Here is a 23,008-nt window from a genome sequence, read left to right as displayed (position 1 = left end):
GCAATATGAATTCATACCCCGAATTCCTTGTTTCATGGGCTAGAGAAGTAACTTGGTCATTTTGTTTAGGTGACGTTTGACATCAGTTATATGTGGAGTTCTGCATCACACAAAGTTATTTGTTCAGTATTAATAATGAAAAGTAACCATGGTAAATCAACTTTGCTAACTACCCTTCGAAATTGGGAAGGTAGGACAGTTTCAGAGGACAGAACTTAATTTTTGACTTTTAGGTAGAATTCTGTCAATGACACGTGAGGCTACAGGAGAGAGATGAATACGAAAAAATGCATTTGTATTTTTTCTGACTGTGGTGAAGATGAATGTGCTTTCCTTTTTTTCTTATTTGTCCAATTACAGCAGCTGTCACTTGGTTATTTAGACTTTGTACAAAGTAATTCCAAATTAATTGAAAGGAAGTCTGAATTGATTGCATACGTGCTTATTTGTGTAAATGAAACTCATGCCTCTTAATGCCATTTACAGAGAAACAATTCAGAGTTTTAGAAGTCTTATAAAAACAGCTTCAGAGTTGACAAATGCTTTGTACATCTACTTATATTTATGAAATAATATATTGAGAAGTTGTGTTTTTATTTCTTAATTGTTTCTGTATTTATTTCACAGGGAGATCTGAAAAATGCAGTGGTAATAGAAGAGAAAGCAGAAGCAGAAGAGACAAACGTCAAAGGAATTCCAGACTTCTGGTTTACTATCTTTAGAAACGTAGATATGCTAAGTGAATTAGTACAAGTAAGTTTGCCTTATGATAAGAGTAACTTCTGTCATGTTAAATGGCTGCTACTCTTTCCAGTTACTAGTGAGTGCTTGGAACCTTGTGCTGCGCTTTGGTCATGGTAATTACATCAGCATGGACTGAGAGCAGTTCTGTGGGGAGGGACTTGAGGTGCTGGTGGATGGAAAAAATATGGACATGACTGGCAAGGTGTGGGGCTTCCAGCACGAGAAAATACAGACCTGTTAGAGCAGGTCCAAGAAGAGGGCTCCAGAAATGATCAGAGGGCTGGAATGCTTCTCTTGATGAAGGACTAAGAGATCTGGGGTTCTATAGCCTGGAGAAAAGAAGGCTCTAGGGAGATCTTACTGCTGCCTTTCAATAAAGGGAGCTTATAAGAAAGGTCTTTTACTAGGGTACAGCAATGGGATAATGGTTTTAAACTGAAAGAAGGTAAATTTAGATCAGATATTCAGAAGTTCTTCGTTCAGGTTGTAGGTGAGGCACTGGAACAGGCTGCCCAGAGAAGCTGTGGATGCCTCATGCCTGGAAGTTTTCAAGGCCAGGCTGGATGGGGTTTTGTGCAGCCTGATGTAGTGGAAGGTGTCCCTGCTCATGGCAAAGTGGTTGGACAAGATGGGTCTTTAGAGGTCCCTTCCAACCCAAATCGTTCTATGATTCTGTTGTGACACCAAATCTTTGGGCCTTCATAATCCCTAACACTATTCCTGGGGGTGCTTGAAAAGCTAGTGATAAGCAGAACAGCTGACCAAAACTGCTGAACAGGTTGCAGGTTTTCTTAGAAATGATCTTGTAACAACCTCTGTAGATATTAAAATGCAAATTCACAGCTCACAACAGCTGTTCCTCTATAATTAACTTAGTCTTTTTTTTCAAAGGTACTATATGTGTAGCTATGGATAGGTTGAGTTCATGTTAAGTATCCTGTGTAGTTCTCAGTTGTATTAATTGCTTGTAATGATACTAAAGAATAAATTTCTGAAGTCTTTTTTGTAAAGCTCATCACTAATAAATATCCTGAATTAAGTTTTTATTCTCAGTAACATTTCATGAACCCTAGTAGGGTAACAATATTTACTGAAGACAAGGCTTAGTGATTGAGAGTTGGGAGTTTGACGTGGTATTTGCAACAAGGATTAAGAAATTTGGATCCAGATCTGAACTTTAGCTGCAGTCTTTAAATAACTGCAAGGCTTAGTTTGTTCTTAAGAACAGGTTGAGCAAACAAACCAGATGGAAGTTTTGGTCTTCTAAATATTGCCTGCACCATAAGAAATTGCTTTTTCCTTTTTAGGAATATGATGAACCAATCTTAAAACATCTGCAGGATATTAAAGTTAAATTCTCTGAACCTGGACAGCCTATGGTGAGTTTTCCCTAGTTGTTTCTCATGAAGGTTGTAGTAATGATGGGAGCAAGAGTTCGAACTTCTAATTCCATCCTGTTTGGCTAGAATATATAGGGAGATTCTCTCTGGGCTTATATCTTTATGCTGTGGCTTTTAATGTTCAGATTTCCTGACCCTTTGATTTTTCACCCCACATCTTTAATGTAACATCTTTAATGTAGTTTCTAGATTACAATTCTGATTCAGTTCTGGCCAGTTCTTACTTTCATTTTCTATTTCAAATTCCAAATAATCTGTTCTTTCTGTGAAAGTTACATGGCTGCTTTTGTTTTGCAAGTGAATTGTGGGTGCTGCTTCCCACATAGTGTGCTTCATCAAAAGAAGAGATGTGGCTACAATATTAATCAAAAGCAACGATAATGTGTATGGTGCCTATAGGAAAAATATTAGATGGTCTTTTGAAAGTGTACCCAATAAGTAATTTAAGTTTTGCCTTTTTTCAGAAACGTTCATGTTCATGCAAATTCTTTGTAGTGTTCCTTTTGTAGATCCTGTGTTTGTCAAAACTAGATTGTTCTGTTGCACGTTTAATTCATGCAGACTATATGTATTCCTTGGATTTCTTTTGAGGGGGAGGCAGGGAAATAACGGAATTTCAGCCTACATGTTCTTTATTTAAACGTCATCCTTCTGTCTTTTTTTTCCCCACAAGTATTTTTTTTTTGATGGTTTGTTTTATGGAGTTGTAGTCATGTAACAGTCTAAAATGCAAGAGATGCTTCATTGCAGAGCTTCTAGTAAAGATAAAAAGGACTTTCTCAAAATACCTTTTAAAGGTTATTAACAACTGAAATGAAGTTTTTAGCCCTCATTGTCTTCTATTAGTACAAAAATCTTGAGCTGATAATCAGCAAGGGGGGTAGTATGGACAGGAGAAATTGGGAGTTAAGTTCCTAAATATTGTTACGGCTGGAGGAGAAGATGTGAGTTTTATGAAGGAAATGTATAAGTACAAACTTAAGTACTGAAAAAAGTTAGTGTTTTTTTTATCCTGAAACATAACTATTTGGTGGCATTCAGATAAATTGGGAATAATTGTTTTTGAGTACAACATTTTTGTGTGTTCTCATTTGGCTTTGTTTTACAGCACCTTAAGTTGAAGACATCAGTGGATGTATCTTGTCTCGCACTGTTCGTAACCTCTTGACAGCATATTCCTGTGATTAGGTTCCATTCCAGTGCTACATGAAATCCAATAATGGAAGGCTGACAAATTATGTGTCTCTTCTGTATTTGGAAACAAAAGAATGTATTCCTAACCACTTCAGTGAAACCTGTTTACCAATTATTTGTGAATGTTTGAAATTCTCTGGCAGTTATTGCAGCAGTGATGGCCTTGTAATGCAAAAGTTCAAATCACTGGTGTGTAATGAAAACACTAATTCTGCTGGGGAATAAGTTTTGCAACTAAAATAAACATATAATAGGAATTTTCTGTTTTACCACTGATCAACTTCAGTTACTGTCCTTCAGAACTAGATTTACCTGGTTACAGTAATGGTGCTTCCAAAGTGCTTTTTGCTATAGCCTGTATATAAACTTATCTGCATAAAGTTAAGCAATTCCTTTTTTTATTTGCTTTTATTTATAATCAATGAATAAACTTACATGTGCTTATATAAATGTAATTTATAAGATATCTGTCAATTTGGACAGAGGGATCCCTTGAGTTAAGTAGCTTGAAATAAGGACATTTATTTATTTGAACTTCATAAGAGTATCTTCTATACTATAAGAAAACTGTAGAAATTCATACTACATAGCTAATCTGGTAACAAAAGCAAAGACCCTCAAGGCTACTGGAGAGGTTATTACAGTTCTTCAAATAGGCCTTGAAACTTTTGTCTCATAATTAGCAGATTTAAAAAGAAATACTGAAATGCTGTCTTTGCAGATAAGTTTGTATTGCAAGTGCTTGGGATGCTGCCTGCTAAGTAATGCCAGTGGTTACTTATCCTGGTGATGTTTTGTGGCATTATTTGGGTATGAGAGTGTTAGTCACTGGTGGTAGATAAAAGCTAAGTTTGACTCTTCCCCTAAGCAAGTGTGCTAGGGAAGGATTTGTCCTAGCTGAAGAATACCTCCAAACCATGCTGGCTGTTTTGAATTTCTTTTAAAATGGAAGTAAAGCTAAAATAGGCTATGGGAAGCCAACACAAGTATTTCATTTCACAACTGGTTCCCAGTAGCCTCCTTTCCTTAATCGGTAAGCATGTGAGGTTTGGAAGGCTTCTGCTGCCCCCAAACCCATCTCTGTGTGACTTCTGTCCTTCCAAATTTCTATCATGTGAGGAGATCCATGTGGTCAGAGAAAGCAGATGGTGAGAGAAAACTAAAGGGCCTCTGGGAGATGAGTGAGAGGTGTATGTCTTTGAACAGACTGCTGTCCCTGGAGATACTCCACATGGTAGACTTTCAAAGAGTACAAGAAGATCTTGGGTTATAAGAGACCATTTTCTGGCCTATGGCTGAAGAGTGCTGGGGAATTAAATTCACGAGCTCTGTAACATGTGTTCTGTAAGGCTACTAAGGCTAGTCGTTCTTGCGCTTAGCTTGTCTGTTTTGCATGTGCATGAGATCTAGGTCTTACGGCATGTTGACAGGGTAGTAAATAAAATATTTTAAGTAATAAGGCATGCTGTGTCTATGCAGTAGTTCTGGTGATGCTGGAGCTTTTGACTTTCAACCCTTCTGTGCTGTTGGAGAACTGACCTGCCTAAGCGGACTTCCCCTCCTACCTCTGCTTCAAGTAATGAAAGCAGTGCTGCTGAAAAAACACCTTTATGAACCTTTAGTTCATAGCTGATTGTGAGTGAGAAGTAGGCTTATATAGCTTTGTGTGGTCAGTTTTTGAAAGCTGCAGAGATTAGAAAGCTGATGTGTTGTGTATGCAGTGGTTCTTCCTAGCTGGAGCTTTTTGTTCTCCACCTAAGTTGCTGAATTTCTGCTAACAACTTTCAGGTGCCACATGAGGAATGATCATGAATGTGATCAGAAACACCTGCTTCAGGCTGCAAGAAGTTAAAATGTGTAATCTTAGGCTTCAGTTTATGAAGTCAGGGTTCTTTTGCAGGACTTTATTATTAAATAAATATTCTGGTTTGTGGTGGGCTGTACTATTTAAATGCAGACTCCTGAATAATACATTTAAAATGTTTGTTTTGTGCTTGAAATATCATAGCATTGACTGCTCAGAGCCAGGGGTAGGTAGAGTAGAGCCCACTGGTGTTACTGTGAAGCCAGAGTGACTTTCAGAACAACAGCTGCATCATCCCTAGTCAAGGGATGAAGAATAGGCTTCCACAGAACATGAAACAAAGACTTTTCTCAATTTCCTGATTGTGCTACAATGAAAGTTATGTTTACTGTCAAGTCATTCTTTTTTTTTCCTGTGTTCAGAGTTTGATTAATGGTGATTCTGCTGATTCACTATTTCAAAGATAAAAAATCAGTGTTAACATAAAACTGTAATGGAACTTTCTTCTAGTCTTTCTCTTTAGAGTTCCACTTTGGGCCCAATGACTACTTTTCTAATACAGTCCTGACAAAAACCTACAAGATGAAGTCGGAGCCAGACAAGACGGATCCCTTTTCATTTGAAGGACCTGAAATAGTTGATTGTGAGGGGTAAGGAAAACTTGAAATTCAAAAAACATTTTGAAGTACTAGTCGATGTCTTCAAGATCCTGTTTCTTTTTTTCCTGACTGTGATGATAACTAGTGAAGATAAAGATGTTGCTGACTTAAACTGGGAGTGTATACAAGGATGGTGATCTTAGCCTCAGCATGCAGAAGTGTGTTTGTATGTGTATATATATATGTGTGTACACAAATAGGAGTGCATTTGTATTCCTGTGCCTTTCAAGTTAAAATAGATCAATGAGGTAACAAGCCTTTAACTTCCAGATAACAGGGTAAATTCATTTTAATTTATTTCACAGCCCCAATAGGCACTCTGATAGGTAGCTGTAAGCCTATTGAACTTGTGCCCATCTCAGCAATTTTTACTCTAGCAGTGCTTCAGAATCTGGCAGGCAGTGCCCATATGTGTGATCTGTTCTCTCAGCCCGGAACGTGTTGGCTGTGTATTTTGTTTTTGTTAGTCTTGGCTGTGCATCTCTGAATGTATTCAGAATGCAGCTTCCTTGTTTTTTCCTTTTTTCTCTTTCTTCCTGTTTTTTTTTTCTATTTAAAGATTTTTTTTCCCTTTGTTGTATTTTTCCCCTCACAAAACATAACACTGGGGAAATGCCAAATGCTTCTTATGAAGGTATCCTGACAACCTCAGAGTCTAGCATTTAATGCTGTGTGTTAGCTTTTTGAATTGAATGTTTGATAGCATTGAGGCAAAACGTCATCTTGTATGTTTAGTGAAACTTGCACCTAAAGTGAGAAGTTAGTCCATCTTGACGATAACTTCAGTTAAACAAAATGCTATGTATACTTTGACACCATGCTTGGCTCAGTTTTTTGTCCCCCTTCATATTAAGAGAACTGTGTTTACCACTTACTCTTTGTAATGTGCAGTTTGGGGTAAAAGTGTAGGTACATGGAGAATGCCTTAATTGAGGTAATGTGCCAGTTTGCACAGTAGCAGAAAGGATCCAAGAAGTTCATTATTTCCAGCTTGCTATATCTTACTGCCAAGTCAGTCTGAGCATTGTTCTTTGGAGAGCTAGTGTGCCTCTTCTCCCTGGCCACTCTTTTTGGTGCGCTTTTCAGGATAACTGGACGCTGCCTTGGCCTTCAGTGAGGGCAAATTGTGTATTGTTTTCCACTGGCCTGGCTGTCAGAAGAGTCATTCTTAACTGTTGGGGTGTTATGGATTAGCTTAATCACATCCTCAGTTACAAAACTCTAGTAATTGGGCCAAAGAGGTGTTAAGGCATGGGTGGGGTGGGGGCAGTGGTTATGCTGAGAAGATAGCCTATTTAGGTTTTCTGTTAAGGAAAGTATTTGGTTATTTGGTATATCCAACATACACATAGTATGTAGTCTCCAGCAGTATGATGCATCCTGAGTATCTTGTCAAGTATATTAAGATGCCAGTGTGTGTGTAAAAGTAGCTTTAACTAGAAAACTGGAAACCATCTTTACTTTGTTGCTTCAGCACTCAGTTCTTTATTTCTGTTGATGTGTTGCATTAAAATTCTGTTTCCCACATGTTGTCTTTAGGTGTACTATTGATTGGAAGAAAGGAAAAAATGTTACAGTTAAAACAATCAAGAAAAAACAGAAACACAAGGGTCGAGGCACAGTTCGGACGATTACTAAACAAGTACCTAACGATTCTTTTTTTAACTTCTTCAACCCAATAAAGGGTAAGCTTGGAAACTGAGAATGTAGGATTCTTAAAATGCAGTGTGTTTTTTATGTAAATACAGCTTAAGTCTATAAACTCTATTTGCTGCATTGTATATTTATACTTGTTACTGGAGGAAGATGGCAAACTGCAGCCCATCAAAGCAGATCACTTTGGTTTGGGGTTATTCTGTGGAATTTGGCAATTAGGTGTGCTGGATTCCTTGTATGTGGAGTCTCCTGTAGAATCTCCTAAAGAAGTTGACTTGTTCTACCACAGGATGGCTCCATGCATCAATGTGAGATTTTTAACGTGAAGGACTCTTCCAGTTCTGGTCAAAGTTCCAGAATGTTGGTTTCATTTAAACTTTTGTGTTGAGCATTGGAACTTCCTGCAGTTTGTTCTATGATTCATTAGTGATCCCTGATGCTCCATATACCTTCTTAATTTTCCTGGTTTATCTCATGCTAGCTGTGTACTTAAAGCAATTTAGGTGTGTTCTGAAAAACATCATATTTTTGATACATCTCCCATTGTACTCTTTTTCAAATATAGATGAAAGAAGCTGTTTACTTTGGACTTCAGAGATGTACTAAACAAAACTGACATTAGGTCTTGATTTAGTCGTAGGCTTTTATGCACCTTGTAATCATATTACAAATCCCTGTTTGCACAGGAATTAAACAAGTGATAAATAATTCCAAAGTTAATGTGTCTAGTACGAAAACGTCTTAACTTAAGCAGTTGTTAGTTTCTCTTATTGTGTTACACAAGGAATGTGTGTAGATGCTGTTTTGAGAAAGGGATAGTGACTAGTTTGCCTCGTGATGGTTTTATATTGGCTTTCTATGTATGGAAAGGACAAATTCTAGAGGTTGCTGTTTAATAAGTCTTAAGGCTATGACATATGCTGGCAGTTAATACTTGTATTTTCAACTTGAGAACAGTCAGGACCAAATCATGAACTTCACAGTAGGATGACAAAATCTATGGCACTTGATGAAAGGAGAGATTTTCTGTTTTTTGTTTGTTTGTTTTAAAAAAAGACACTTCCTTAATTCTGCTGAGCACTTTGCACTTTTGTGACTGCATTTTGATTTAGTCTGTCCTAGATGCAGCTCTAGGCCTTTTCTCAAAATACTTTGTAAACTCCTGATGAAAGATAAATTTGGTAGCATCAGTGTTTGAAGAGAAGGGAGGAAGGGAGTAATTTTATTTTATTTTAGCAAAATAAAATTACTGCATTTATAGAACTAATGCAGAAGTAAGGTGTGTTGCTCTATGAGGCTGCTACGTGGCAGCTTTGGTGCCTTTATCACAGCACATGTTCTTAGCAGGTACAGTTTCTGTGGGTTTGATTTTAAGATGGATCTAAATTGACTTTAAAAGTTTGTTAGCTTTTGAAATCTTTATCCCAGTGCTTTCTGGTATGAGAAGGTCTTTATGTTTTTGTCATCTTTGTATAGTCTAGCCCACCTCAATATTCAAACTTTACTTGAATGTGCTGTCTTTTCTTTTTTGCAGTATCTGGTGATGGAGAGTCGTTGGTAAGTTTGTTTCTGAAATGGCACAACTGTTCTCTACCGTTTTCTTCTTCACCATCTATATGCTAACTATTCAGATTCTTTAATAATGGTGCATATCTTAGTTATTTTTGCTGTTGCTGGAGTTGAGCTTTACCTTGATAAACTGAAAGATACTGTTGACTTCTCTAAATCCTGTGATCTTTTGCTGTTGCATGTCTTGATAAGATACATCTGTAACTGTCACTGTTGGGAAAAGGTCATAACTTTTTCTAGTCACACAGCTGGTAACCAGCTCTTTGCGGAAGTCTGAAACAGTCTGAACAATTCTGCTATGAAAAGTGTCAGGGCCAGCAAAGTCAATGTGAGCTTTATTTTTAATAGAATGTATTTTTTTAGCAGGTCAGTAGCCTGTACATAGAGGGTAGAAAATTCTTTAAATGGCAGTTTTGCAAATCTGGATTTAGCCTTGCAATATTTCTTCTACTGCTACAAATTTAAGTGCAGGTCACCAGAAGGGTTGATGGTGTGTTTCTCAAACCTGTAACTTTTTTATTTTTCAATTAAAAAAAAAAAAAGAAAGTGGTGTGCTACAGAGGAGTGAATGAAATTATTTCAAACTGATTTGCTTTACAGGATGAAGATTCTGAGTTTACTTTAGCAGCAGATTTTGAAATTGGTCACTTCTTCCGTGAAAGGATAGTCCCTCGTGCTGTGCTTTATTTCACTGGGGAGGCTATAGAGGATGATGATAATGTATGTATGCCCATCAGCATTTTGTTTATTAGTCACCATATATCTAGAAGCTGTCCCTCTTACTTTTCTGATTAGACTAGTATGTTTTATTAATTATGTGAGAATAACAAAATCTGAAGAGATTCCTATTACTTGGGAATAGGAAATAACCATTCAATTTATTGTGAGCTGCTAATGTTCCCTTCTAGAAGGGGCTTAGTTTGCAGTACTGTGTTTCAGTGTGCCAGAACTGTTACTGCCGAGATTTTATGTGAATATTAGCAGAGTTGATAAAACTTCTTGGTCTTGTTTTTCAGTTTGAAGAAGGTGAAGAAGGTGAAGAGGAGGTGAGATGCATACTACATCTTTCATAGATAACTAATTACCTACTGTATTCCAGTCCTGAAACTGTGTATGGTACTTCTTTCCAAAAGAGTTCAGCATTTCTAACTTGTAAAATCTGTTTGTTACTTGTCTTCAGAAAAGTTACTTCCTGTAAGAGCACTTAACCTAGGGTTCTCCTAGTATTTTGGGAGCTACTTTCTGTCACAAGTCAAAAGCAGAAGCTTTTTTTTTTTTTTTTAATATGTGCTAAGACCCTTCATTTTTTTCTAATACCTATTACTTAGGTGGCAATTAAATTTGGTTTTCAGTTTTTAGTTGTCATGTGTCTTAAGACTGGTTACTGCCAAATACCAAGTTCAAAAAAAGGAGAGGGAGCAACTGCTAGGGTTAAAGGTTCAATTTAGAGTGAAAGTTCTAGTATGCCAAGAGCTCTGGTCCGTTTACTGCAGTGTTGTATGAATACAAGCATACCATGAAAGGCTTTGCACAAAACCACTAAATGATACCACACTTGAATAAACTAATATCCTTGACAGGCAATTACGCTTTTATTTTACTATGTTTGCTGTGGTGTTCTTGCTGATTGGTTAAAGGTACATACCTGACTGTCATCAAGCTCACCAGAGTAGAGTGCATTAGAAGTTACTGAGCTGGTGGTCTGATAAGAGCTGGCAGCTTTCAGACTGCAGTTGCTTTTATCTTTGCAAGTTGTAATGCAGACTTTTGGGCCTAGGCTATTGAGGACTAAACATTTATATTTTTAAGCTGGATCGTGATAGAAATGTACATATATTTTTAATCTGTACACAGTGCCAGATGTTACTACTTGGATGTAGATGTGGTGTTTAGCTGCCTAGCACAGTAAAACCACCACCATCCTCTGCTACCAACCTCCACCCTTTATTCCATAATATTTGTGTCACTCTCAGATCCCCCATACTTTAGCCTATAAGTATTCTCATCACCATTATTCCTTGTCCCTTAACAGATTAATAGGCAGGTATATCTTCTCATTGTGTTGGTCTTTCTTGGAAAATGTTCATAAGAACTGTTGACAATTTGGTCTTCATCTGCCAAAGTGGTCACTTAGGGCAGACGGAGTTGGATGTCAGGACACCAGCACCAGCTGAGCTCAAGTCCTTATTGCACTGCCCGGTTCCTTGCAAAGTTGACCTGTCATTGATCCTGCAATGTCTTCCTACAACATATAACTTAGGTTACATATTAGTTTTCTCTCAAGGTTAAATCTTCTTGAGTCACGCACTTGATATCCCCATTCTTTTGCATGACCCACCAGGTATACTCTGGTCCTTGGGCGAAGACAGTCCCATCAGTGGATTTGCCTTTTCCCGAGGCAGGAGCAACCCACACTGCCTTCCCCATCCACTTTCCTACATGCACTACGGGGACTTTAGCTCCTTTCACCGTGTGTAGGGGTTTTGTTTCAGCAGGACCAGCATGGCTGTCAGACCCCTTATTGTTAACTAGCCAAGTGGCTTCTGGTAGATTTATGTCCCATTGTTTGCATGTCCCAGCACCCAATACTCGTAACATAGTCTTTAACAGTCCACTGTACCTCTCAACCTTCTCAGAGGTTTGTGGGTGATAAGGGATGTGATACACCCACTCAATACCATGACTCTTGGGCATGTGGGCATCTACATGACTTACTTTTACATCCAGGTTTTCTACCTGGGCAGCAATATCTTGCAATAGGGTAGCAGCCCAGATACCTTTGCCTCTGCACTGCCAGTTGCTATGTTTCCATTGCTGCAGCCACCATCCATGAGTCAGTGCAGAGATACAGTACTGGCCATTTTTCTCTTTTTTTGGCAATCTCTAGGGCTAGTTGTATGGCTTTTACTTCTGCATACTGACTTGACTTGCCTTTCCCTTCCATGGCCTCCACAACTCATCGTGTGGGACTCTACACAGCAGCTTTCCATTTCCGATGGCTCCCTACCACATGGCAGGATCCGTCAGTAAACAATACATACTGCTTTTTGTCTTCTGGCAACTCATGACATGGTGGTGCCTCTTCAGCACGGGTTACCCCTTCTGTTGGCACTCCGAAATCTGTCTTCTGGCTTGTCCATGATCTCTTCCAGGATTCCTGGGCAATTAGGTTTTCCCATTCGAGCCCACTGTGTAATTAACACTATCCACTTACTCCATGTAGCATCAGTCGCATGGTGTATAGTGGGAATTTTCCCTTTGAACGTCCAAGGTAATACAGGTAACTGTGGGGCCAAGAGGAGCTGTGCTTCTGTACCCACAACTTCTGAAGCAACTTGAACACCCTCATGCTGATAGGGATTGAGTGGTTTCTGATTCCTTTATGATTTCCATCTCTTCTTCCTGCTGTTTTTGTGATGACTCTGCTTTAGAGGTGCCTGCCTTTTCCCCTTCTCCCTCCTTCTTAGGAGAGACTTCTTCTCTTACTAAACGAGCTGATTTCCATTGTTTAGACTTGACTATGCGGGTGACTGATACCATATCGGTTGGTCCTCTGGGTCAGCCACAGCATGTTATCTGGTCATCGGACTCAGACTTTCTCCCTCTCTTCAAGGTGCTGGATGATGTTAAACAGTGTTTGATAGGAGTAAGCCAGGACCCAGCACAATGCTGCAAGCTGTCATTCTCTGGCATTATCAGGGTCAGGACATACAACTCTCAAACATTCTATCAGGTTTTTAGGATTTTGCACTTGTTCAGGGGGTGAAGTTCAAAACTATTGGATCAGACACCTGTGACAGGTACCTGCCTATATCCTCCCACACACCTTGCCACCTGCCACAAGACTGTTTCGAGACAGATTCCCGGGTAAGCTTTCTAAACAATTGACTAAGAGAGAAGAGGAAACCAGTTATTCAGAATTAGAAATAGCAATATATGGGTTACATATGGATACTCAAAATACTCAAATTGTTGTAATTAGCACACTGTGAAAGAAGGAGGAGGTACCATTCCTGATATTATTCATAAACTGACGTCCAGATGAGGAAAGGAAGGCAATGTAGTTCTGAATATTCTCTAAAAGGTAGTTTCCATGAGACCCAAATGATAACAGTGGAGAGCCTGAATGCCAGATGAAACTGAAGGCCAGTGCTTGGCAGCACAGCGAAATAAAATAAAAAAATAAAATAAAATAAAAACCCGCAGCTTGTAGCCCATTCCTGGATCAGATGTAGAGGAGAAAGGAGAACATGACACAGATTGCATGATATATGATCAAACAATCCAATAATAACAGGACACTGAACGTGGTGACTAGCGAGTAAGTGTGTTAGTTGCAAGTGTTTTTAGTCAATTCTATTGTTATCTCAACCCTTTGAGCCCCACGTTGGGCACCAGAAAGGACTGTGGTGGTTTTACCGTGCTAGGCAGCTAAACACCACAACTGTTCTCTCACTCCTCCTTAGCTGAGAAGGGGAAGAAGTAAAGAACAACTCACGGGTTGAGATAAGGGTAATTTAATTAAAGGGGAAAAAAAAATATAATTATTAAGGAAAGACTATATTAACTAAACAATTTAACTAAAGAGGAAGAAAAAGGGAAAGGGGAAAAAAAAAAAAGGTTATGTGGAAGTGCAGAGGAAAGGAATTACTCCCTACTTCCCACAAATAAATGAAGTTTGACCATGTCCTTGAAGCAGGGCCTCAACACACGTAGCCGGTGTTTGGGAGGAGGACCAGTGTTTTCACACCAAGATCCCACCCCTCCCCTCGTTTTCCTGTTTCCACCTTTTATTGCTGAGTGTGACATCATATGGTATGGAATATCCCTTCGGCTGGTTTAGGTCAGCTGCCCTGGTGATGTTTCTTTTCTCTATTTTTTTGCCCACCCCCTGGGAGGATTAGAGGGAGTCCTGATGCTGTGGCAGCACTGCTCGGCAGCAGACACAACACTGGTGTGATACCACTGCTGTTCTAGCTACAAGTGCAGAGCACAGCACTGAATTGGCTGCTGCAGGGAAAGTTAACATCCCAGCCAGACCCAGTGCAATAGGCATGTGTACAACAGTGAAAAAATACTGCCAAATCCTGTAGAAGAATACCTAATCTGTCCACAGTAGGCCAAATAAATAGAGAGACTGGGAGAAGAAGGTGAAAAAGAACAAAATTAGATACTGCTTACCAGAACTGCAACGTTCCAAGTAATGCATCGGGTAGAAGTTCAAAAATCACTAGCAGAGTGCAGCAGCTTATGTAGGAAGGTTTCCTTAAGTCATGCTGAATCTTGTAAATCTTGTGTTTTAAATTTTCTTTTAAAGATTTTGCTTTAAGATCTAGAAGATGCTGAATTCTTTTAATCAAGCCAAAGTAGTTTTAATGTTGACTGCTGAAACACTCTGGAATACAGTGGTAATACTTGCTATTTTGTTTTTTTCTCCATTGGAAAAAGTTGCACTTTTAACCTGTTTTAATTTCTGTTAGTTTATCTCTATTTTGTCATAGGAGTTGGAGGGGGAAGAGGAGGGAGAAGAGGAGGAAGATGCAGAGAGTGATGCTAAGGTAAGAATGTTAGTATGTTTATGTGTCATACACGCTATAACCCTGAGCAATGTAATTAAGATTATAGCAGTTTGAAAATATTAACAAATATTTTTAAAAAAAAAAAAGCCTACCTCTTGACTGCAGTGTTTTTGTCTTCCTCAGTACTCAAATTGCTCTTAAAAGAAAAATTTAAGTTTGGATAAATATAAATTAAGGTAATTTCTTAACTTTCTGTCTTTACCTCTTAGCGACACCTCTGTGTAATAAGTGTATCTCTCTTCCTTTAGAAAGGTCTTATTTCAAATATTTTTCTGTAGTTGGACTTCAACTTGGAATTAGTCTGACAAGTCTCAACTAGTTTTCATTTATTTACTTTCTTTGTTAGAATTGTTCTTTTTTGGTTGTTTTAATGGCTGCTGGTTGGACTCCACATGTCCGTGCTCAGCTAGGATTCAAGAAGTCAGTCCCCACCTTTTGACTTTTAAACTTTGCGTGACCTGTTTTAAAACTCAGCCTAAGGCCTAATGCTCCTTCTGATAGGTGTTTTTCAGTCCTTCAGTTATATTAAAGCTAATACTTGTATTTAGTGAAGCCAGGACAATGAAAACAAAGACTTGTACTTATTTAGTTCTTAAAACATCAACTTTTAATCTTTTCTAAAGGCACAGATGAAAAAGTGAAAGGTATGCAAAACTACTTGATCTGTGGATGAAAGTCTTACAGCAGCTTAACGTGTCACTTTTCTGACTTATGTAGTTAATATACATCGTATTGCTAGTACATGTTTTTTGTCTCCATATCAAGATTTGAGCTTACTTTTCTTTATTGAGAACTGCTGTAAAGGAAGTCTGTCTTCAGGAAAGATGGATCAAACAGGATTCATATGACAGAAACGAATGTTCTTACTCTGTCCTGAAGGATCAAAATGCAGTAGTGTACCTGTAATGGGAAAAGGTGGGACAGCAGAGAAACAAAATGTTAGTTCTGAGTCAAAGTACGTTCATGCTAAGTAAGATCCTTTTAATGGCAGAAGTGTGAAATCTGTTATTCTTTAGAAAGAACTTCTAGTACCTTGGAAGGTTATAGCTGTTGCCTCCTGTATTATTTTGTACATTTCACTTTTCATTCATGCTGACAGTTCCTTTCAATTTTTTCCCATTTAGGTGTAATTTAAGTCTGTTTATCATTCATACATTTCTAGGTAAGGTGGAATTCCATTCATACCTAACTTCCAAGAAGTCCCATTGTAGCCATGCAATGTAGTTTGTTTGCTAGTCTTTTGGTTTTTGTTTTCCTTGTATGGGGAAAAGAAAATGGGGAATGGGAACTTCAGGGTTTAGGTTTTACTAGTAGCTCAGGAAAAAAAAAAAAAAAAGAAATGCATACAGAGATGAATGCCTTTAAATCATATGATGAAAGTAGATTTTTCAGAATGACCTCTTTGCCTTCCTGGCACAACTTCTGCTTTGCTTTTGTAGCAGTCAAGCTATTTTCTGTACACATGATAAAAGATACTGAGACTTGTCAGACTTCATTTTTGCTTGTTTGTGATTTGATGTTGCACCTCTGTACTGTTTCTAGCATACTTGCAAATTCCTAAATATCTCCTCTGCTCTCCTTGAGAACTCTTGTAAGTCATTGACTTACTTGCTGTGTCCTTTCCAACATTCTTACTTACACTGCCTGACAAGTTCAGTCAGTCATTCTGAAGAGGCATTTTCTTTAGCACTCATACTTCTGAGTAGGTTTTGTTCTTCTCATTTTTCTCCTTTTATTTAAAAGGAAAGGATACTTCTGTTGTGTACTATCTCTCACCTTTCTTCCCATGCTTCACAGAGAACACTGTCTGCAACAGGCTCCATGCTTCTTTTCTGTATTCTAGGCTTCTATGTTTTTTGTTACTTATGTGAAGCTATATTCGAATTCTTTTCCTCCTCTCATACGTATTTTGTCTCTGTTCAATTCACTTAAACTGTATTTATTTCCAATCTGATGTGCTTTGAAAAACCAACCAGCCTGTCTCAGCACACTTGCACTGTTTATTCACATGCTGTAGTAGAACATTCATTTGTCATGACAGCTTATATGTCATGCTGCTGCAGTCTTACACAACTGTCTTCCCTTACTACAGTTAAAAATCATTAGCCAGTCTTCAATTTTTAAGTAAACTTGGAATTCTGGTTTTGCCTTTTAAGGGTCATGCCCCCTAATCCCGTCTTCCATTGCTACCTCTGTTCACTGGATTTGTCTCTCCACATCCCCTGCCCTTCTTTCATCCCCTGCCTTTCAGTTTCCCCTTCCTTTTTGTTACATCTAGAATAGTTTCCCTTCCATGTACACAAAAATAATGGTCCTTTACCCTGTTTTTGTTTCATATCCAATTTTTGCCTTTTCAGTCACTTCCATGCTACCTCCTCCTATGTTGTTGTACTTCATTTGCTTGATAAATGTCAACACTTTTCTTTTTGCTTTGTCACCTCTTCCTCCTTCCTCCCTCGCGCTCCTGACAGATTTAAGTACATTTGAGTTGTTCAGTTAGAACCAGGTCAGTATCATTATACAAAGAACATAATGCTGTGCTATGTGTAAGTTGTGGCTCTGGAAGACTGAGCAGTCATATGATTGAAAGTAGCTTCAGAAGATGTCAAGATAAAGTAGCTTATTTTGACAAGTATATTTTTCTGTGCTTGCATGCCCTGTTGTTTAACTGCCTTTTTCACATTACTGATATTATGCTTGAATAGAGAATTAGTTGACTGGGTAATACACAACACTGGTTTGAATTATGAGCTAAATAAAAATCCAGTGTTAGAAAGTACTTCTGCTTCAGGGTGCTTAGTATGTCCTTTAAGTAACAGTGGCTGAAGGGCTCGTTAGCAGAGACTTTATTTTTGGAACCTTTTGTAGGATTTTCTCTGTTTGTGGAGGAAGCAGTTCAGACCTTGTGCTTGCTTAGCTCCAGTTAGGTGTGAATTTATTTCCCGCATCTGTCTGATATCCTTACTTTTTTATCCTCAAGAACGTATGTTAGAAAAGGAACAAAGATAAGCTTTATCTCTGTGACACCTAACTGGAGATTATTTCATGCTAAAAACTTTTGAAATATTGAAAGGCTTTCTTCCTCTGGTGCTGGAAAGGCATTGGCTTTAGTGCCTACTGACTACATTGATCCCACTGTTGTTGGCAGCCAAGTGTGTTTGGGAATCAGATCTCGATGGGCTGCTTGTGCCTGCACAGCTGCTTTAGCAGATGGAATGCTTGTGTAACAGAAGCTTCCCAAAGTGATCTGTAGAAGTAAGGAGGTGAAGGCTTGATTGTTCTTTTATTCAGCTAGGAATATATCCTGCCTAATCTGTTTAAACACTGAAGGTTAAAAGGAATTCAGTGTCTCTTTTTTTAATAATAACTTTTATGCAAAAAAAAAAAAAAATCTGGCTTGAAAGGATTAAATTACTAACGTAAATGGCACAGGTACTTTGGATGTATGCCCCCATTCTCTAGGACACCACATTAATTGAATGGGTGGAAGGGAAGCAGTGGGCTGTATGTATGAAAGCTATGGAAGCAGTTTGTGGAGAGAGATTCATACTACTACAGACCTGCTTTTCTTCTCCGTTTTAGCCCTCTGATCCTGCAAATTTTAGCTGAAACTTCCTCATTACATTCAGTGCATGTCCTCTGTCCATAAGCAGTTGATACAGTTCAGCTGATCTGGTTGCTGATGTCTGAAGTTGTCTGTATGTAAGCTAATTAGCTGAAGCTTCTTGCATTTATCTTCTGGGTAATCAAATCCCAGAAGAAAAATGTTGAGGTCCATTGTAGCAGGAGTATTAATTATTTTTTGTTTCAAACAAGTGGTGCTATAAACAAGAAGCAGTGACACAAAAGCTTTACATATAGATACTTGTTAATGAAGGAGTTAAAAATTAATAAGCTTTAGAGTAAGTGGGAGTCTCACTTAGCTTGTGTATCTTGATTGGAACAGTTTCTCAAGCTGGAATCAAGGCCCCAGAGCAGTTTAAACCACCGCTTGCACAGCATAAGTAAATGTTCTGAAATAATTGCCTTAAAGACATTAAAGTAAAACGTTCTGTCACAGTTCATGTGAATTTAAGTCATTGCTCAGGACTTGTCTTGAAGAAATTATCTATACAACAAGAATTCTTGTTTGGCTCTGTAGTGATGATGGCGAATCTTAGCTTACTTGTTTACTGATTTATTTTAAAATGAGATAAAATTCCTTATCTTTGCTGGTTCTAGTCTTTCCTTTTTGGTCTTTGTTGCCTTGCTGAGACACTTCACCAACATTTTCACGATACTTTTGAGAGTTAATTTAGGAAAATGTAGTGTGAGTGGAAATCTTGCTACTGTGGAGGAAATAGCAGCTTTGAACAGACCCTGCTCTAAACGGGTTTTGGTAGTGGTTGTCTGTGCAAATGTCACCAGCAATCAGGGCAGCATGGGAAGAGCAAGCTCAAACTAACAGCCGTGCCTGAGGGAGTGTGGATGTAGTATCTCAATTACACTTAAAACCTTGGGTCTGGATCTTCCAGGATCAGTTACAGGCCAAAAATTAAACTTCAGCTTTCACGTGTCTGATGCGGAAGCGGTAACTTTTGAAGAAAAGGGTAGTTATCAATCTGTGCTGTTGCATCTCACTGTTTAATCCTGAGATGTGAGGCTGACAGGTAAATGCAGGCAACGTGGAACTCATGCTGGCTAGCTCGGTGGGAGTAGTGTTGTGCTACTGCAGTAGGGGAAGCAAAATGATTATGTTGGAAACTGGATCTGAGATACTTTGTTACTTATGCCCAGTTGATATGTATTGTCAAGATAGATATGCCCTGAACTGTAAGTCAAAAGTAGTATAAAATACTGGCACTTTTTCTTTAAAGTTTCCAACAACTGACTTGTATCTGACAGCCTCTTAAATTTTATATTTTTCTTTGTATGAGAGCTGTAGTCACCACTGAAAGATTCTTAAAAAGGAACTTTGTAGGTCCTGTGATGCAGGTTTTAATCGCAATTTAAATGCTTACACAGAAATAAAGACAAGTATGAAGAAGAGATGAAACTTATTAGCAAATAAGGGTTTTGGTTGGCCATTAAAATTTGGCGAAAATGGTTGCAATGGTCAACCTAAATGAGTCTGATTTCCTATTAGAGGTGAATAGGAAGGAAGGGAGGGAGATTAAAAGCTTTTGAAGTAGTTTGTAAATAATTGGTTTGTTACTTGATTACAGCTCTTAGCCAGAGGGTGTGTGAGAGAGGGAGTGGTGCTGCGCACTATTCTATTGCCACATTCAAATACAAAGTAGCTGTAAGAAAAAGGCATTTCTGCAAATCTTACTGATTAAAAAAATGCTGGGTGTTTGTTAGCATGCAACAATTAGCAGTGGCAGTCAGATATTTTTGAGAAAGAATACTACCTTTGTGCAAACGTTTCCTTTTGAAAAGAAGGGTATTCATGCTGCATTTAGTGCTGGATCAGTGAAAATGAGTTCATGTTTTTGGGGAACTCAGGCAGATGAGAAAGTACAGAGTTGAAGTTAGCCAGATGCACTAGGGAGGAAAATCACAAGGAAGGAGTTGAACATTTCTAGCATATCTGTGCAAAAGAGACAAAATTAGGATGCAATCTAGACTTCCAGTGGGAATGATAGTGACCGCTAGCCCTATACAGTTTAGGTAGTGAAGGGAATAATTGTCTGGGTTTAAAACATCTTCTTCAGGACAAACTTTCTGATAAAGTATCTTGGTTGCATCTCTTACTCCTCCTCTACAAGCACAGTGCTTAAGTTGTCTTAGCTTTTGGTCGCTTGATGCATGATGAACTCTTGCATGTCTGCTTCCTTTGCAACATTAAAAAGTTCCTCTTTAGGATGGTTACCCAGGAACATCTTATTTTGCAGTTGGTGGCATTCAAGGTGTCATATTTTAGTTTTATTTTTCTTTACTAGAATTCAGCAGGTTTCTGTGACTTAGATTTTGTTTATAATAAACTATAATAAGAACAGTAAAGGGAGAAGCAAACAGGAAATACACTGAAGTAAAATATTCTGCTTTCTAAGAACACTACTTTACAACAGCAAAAAACAAGCAAGATGTACAATGTAAAACCTGAAGTTCTTAGCTGTTTGAGTACTTGTTCTTTCCCAAATACACTTCCTTTTGCCAGAGGGGAAATAGTTTTACTCCCTAATGAAGGTGTTTCTGCTTTTGCATACTCAGATTAACATATGGACTTCTTGCCCAGTGTTAAACTGTTGAATAGTTGCATACTGGTGATGCAGAACCTAGACGAAATCAACACATTAATTACATTTTTATCGCCTTTGCAGAAAGAGCAAGTAAAACCTCAATTGTGCTGCAAAAATAAGCAGCCTGACTTCACTGCCTTCATCCCTCCTCCAAGTTGGTGAGGAGGTGGCAGTTTATTGTTAGTTTAATATGAACTGAAAGTCAAACTGAGCCTTTGGATGGGGGAGTAGAAAATCACTTGCTTTCTGGTTTGTTTGAACATCAGCCTACTGGATGGAGTTTAGAGAATGCAAATACAGATTAAAAAATAGTATAAGGTACCAAGCAGTTGGAAGGAATTAAAAAAGCACTACTGTTGAAGACTTTATGATATAACTTGAATTTATATGTAGCTTGCCTTATATGTTAATGCTCTCTAGCTAGCTTAAAACTGCATAGACAATTTATTTTATTCATTAAATATTTTATTTATTGTATGCCATTTTGATTTTTAACTGTTTTTTCTTTTTCCATTTAAACAGAAAGATTCCAGCCAACCTGCTGAATGCAAACAACAGTAATAAGGAAATACCACTTCAAAGTGATATTTGAACAACTTGTAACAAATATTTGGATACCTGGCCTGCAGTTCAGGATACTTCATCGCTGCAGCACAATCTTATTAACAATGCTTAAAATTAATTTGTTTTAAAATGCATGATTTTCACTAACTTTTCTTTTATTGCTTAACATGTACAGTGGCAACTTCAATGCATTTGGGAAATAAGAGGTTTAAATAAAGCACACTCTACAGCCGTTGGTACACTGTAGCTAAGTATGTCAGTAGGCCTTTAGAGCCTTTTGCCCTATGCATAGGGGAATAGTCCAGACTACCAAGCGAAGATTATCCATTTTCTTGTTAAAACCTTGAAAATTGTGGAATAGCAATGTGCTGAGAAGCTAAAGTAAATGGATTACCTGTATGGTAGCTGAAACGGATAGAGCAATATGAACTCTTTGCTAGTTCCCTCCCCTCTTTTTTTAATGTTTCTTGCAACCTACAAATTGAACTAGTGCTTGAGCAGCTTTAAATGTCATATTTATTATCTCAGTAAAACCAATTGAATTGAAGTAATTTTACTTCATTGAAGGGGGTGTCATATTTGAGACTTAGTTGTTCATCTTACTATTTATTTATTCATGTTTGTAAGTACTTTGACAGAATTAGTGCTTTTTAATAGTTTTTAATATACTTGAAAATATTCTTCCTGTTTTGCATAAAATATGGGTACTTGTACAACAAATGATTTGAATTGGTCTCAATGTAGTAGTCTAGACAGAAGAAACGAACTTTTATCAAAATGACAACTCTTCTGGATGAAGATCAAAATGTAAAGGCCAAACTTGCTGTCAATGGAAGTGGGTTGCAGCCAAAGAACCAGAAAATTTCCAGTAGTCTTATTGCTTAGTGTCCAGCATGGAAGGACCTTTCACTATGAACACAGAAGTTTAACAAAATTCAGTTCAATAAATCTGAAGTTTTGGTGTCTTACTTGCAACACTGAAATTATTCCATTCCACAATTTGTTTTCTTAAAGCTCTGAAGTCTTCAAAACTACCTTTTGTTGTTGTGCGGCACTTCAGGTACATGTTTCTAGTTTCAGCATCCATTGCCAACCTCTGGCAGCAGTTGAATAGCAGCTGTATCAACACTGTGACCAGGCATGTAGAGTGCTCCAGCCTTACCTTACACATTTGTAACTTAATACAGTGTTTTCAATTTGTACAGAATAGATAGAATATTCTATTAAAGTTGTGAAACATGAACGTTGGTGCCTGTCTGGTCCGTAATGCTTCCTAGGTTAAATGAAAGTCCCTTTGACATTTTGTAGTTAACTCTGAAGTCTGCAACGAGGGTCATGCCACCTCTTTGGCATAATACAGCTCTTGAATGAGCATGGGGCTAGCTTCCTTTGTTGTCAAGAGACGAAGAAAAGTAGCCCTTGTGAAAACTGCATTAAAAAGAGTTTTTCAATGTAATTCAGAACAAACTAGCTTGATTTGCAAGCAAAGTTTCCTCAGCTTCTAAGCATCTGTATTGTCATGGGGTTAAGGGGCACCAACATCACTAAAGATTTCATGCAGTTACCTATTTCAGTCATAGAGAAGGTGCTGGGGGTGCGAATTGGTTTAGTGTGTATT

The 23,008-nt window shown here is 38.1% G+C and overlaps 1 protein-coding gene and 1 non-coding gene across 10 annotated transcripts in view; both read left to right on the top strand.

Moving 5' to 3' along the window:
• Window positions 1–22,633, top strand: part of NAP1L4 (nucleosome assembly protein 1 like 4) — a 30,717-nt gene extending 8,084 nt beyond the window's left edge. For 4 of the 9 annotated variants that reach the window (XM_068683493.1, XM_068683488.1, XM_068683490.1 and 1 more), the window contains exons 8-16: window positions 628–753; window positions 2,052–2,123; window positions 5,653–5,792; window positions 7,341–7,486; window positions 8,992–9,014; window positions 9,627–9,746; window positions 10,043–10,072; window positions 14,528–14,584; window positions 21,349–22,633. In XM_068683493.1, the coding sequence (XP_068539594.1) occupies window positions 628–753; window positions 2,052–2,123; window positions 5,653–5,792; window positions 7,341–7,486; window positions 8,992–9,014; window positions 9,627–9,746; window positions 10,043–10,072; window positions 14,528–14,584; window positions 21,349–21,387 (753 nt within the window). In that variant the 3' untranslated portion in view covers window positions 21,388–22,633. Of the gene's footprint in view, window positions 1–627; window positions 754–2,051; window positions 2,124–5,652; window positions 5,793–7,340; window positions 7,487–8,991; window positions 9,015–9,626; window positions 9,747–10,042; window positions 10,073–14,506; window positions 14,585–14,728; window positions 14,782–15,729; window positions 15,768–21,348 lie in introns of all 9 variants that reach the window. The other 5 variants (XR_011097028.1, XR_011097031.1, XR_011097029.1 and 2 more) reach the window with 5 other exon arrangements.
• LOC137858194 (small nucleolar RNA SNORA54) lies at window positions 3,290–3,410 on the top strand. The gene has a single exon (XR_011097563.1). It is a non-coding gene; the product is annotated as a small nucleolar RNA SNORA54 (small nucleolar RNA).
• Window positions 22,634–23,008: the final 375 nt, after the last annotated feature.

Source organism: Anas acuta, chromosome 5, assembly GCF_963932015.1.
Source record: "Anas acuta chromosome 5, bAnaAcu1.1, whole genome shotgun sequence".
In the NCBI taxonomy this organism is placed as follows: Eukaryota; Metazoa; Chordata; class Aves; order Anseriformes; family Anatidae; genus Anas; species Anas acuta.
The sequence above is the reverse complement of the archived record's forward strand: the minus strand, read 5'-3'. Positions and strand labels throughout refer to the sequence as shown.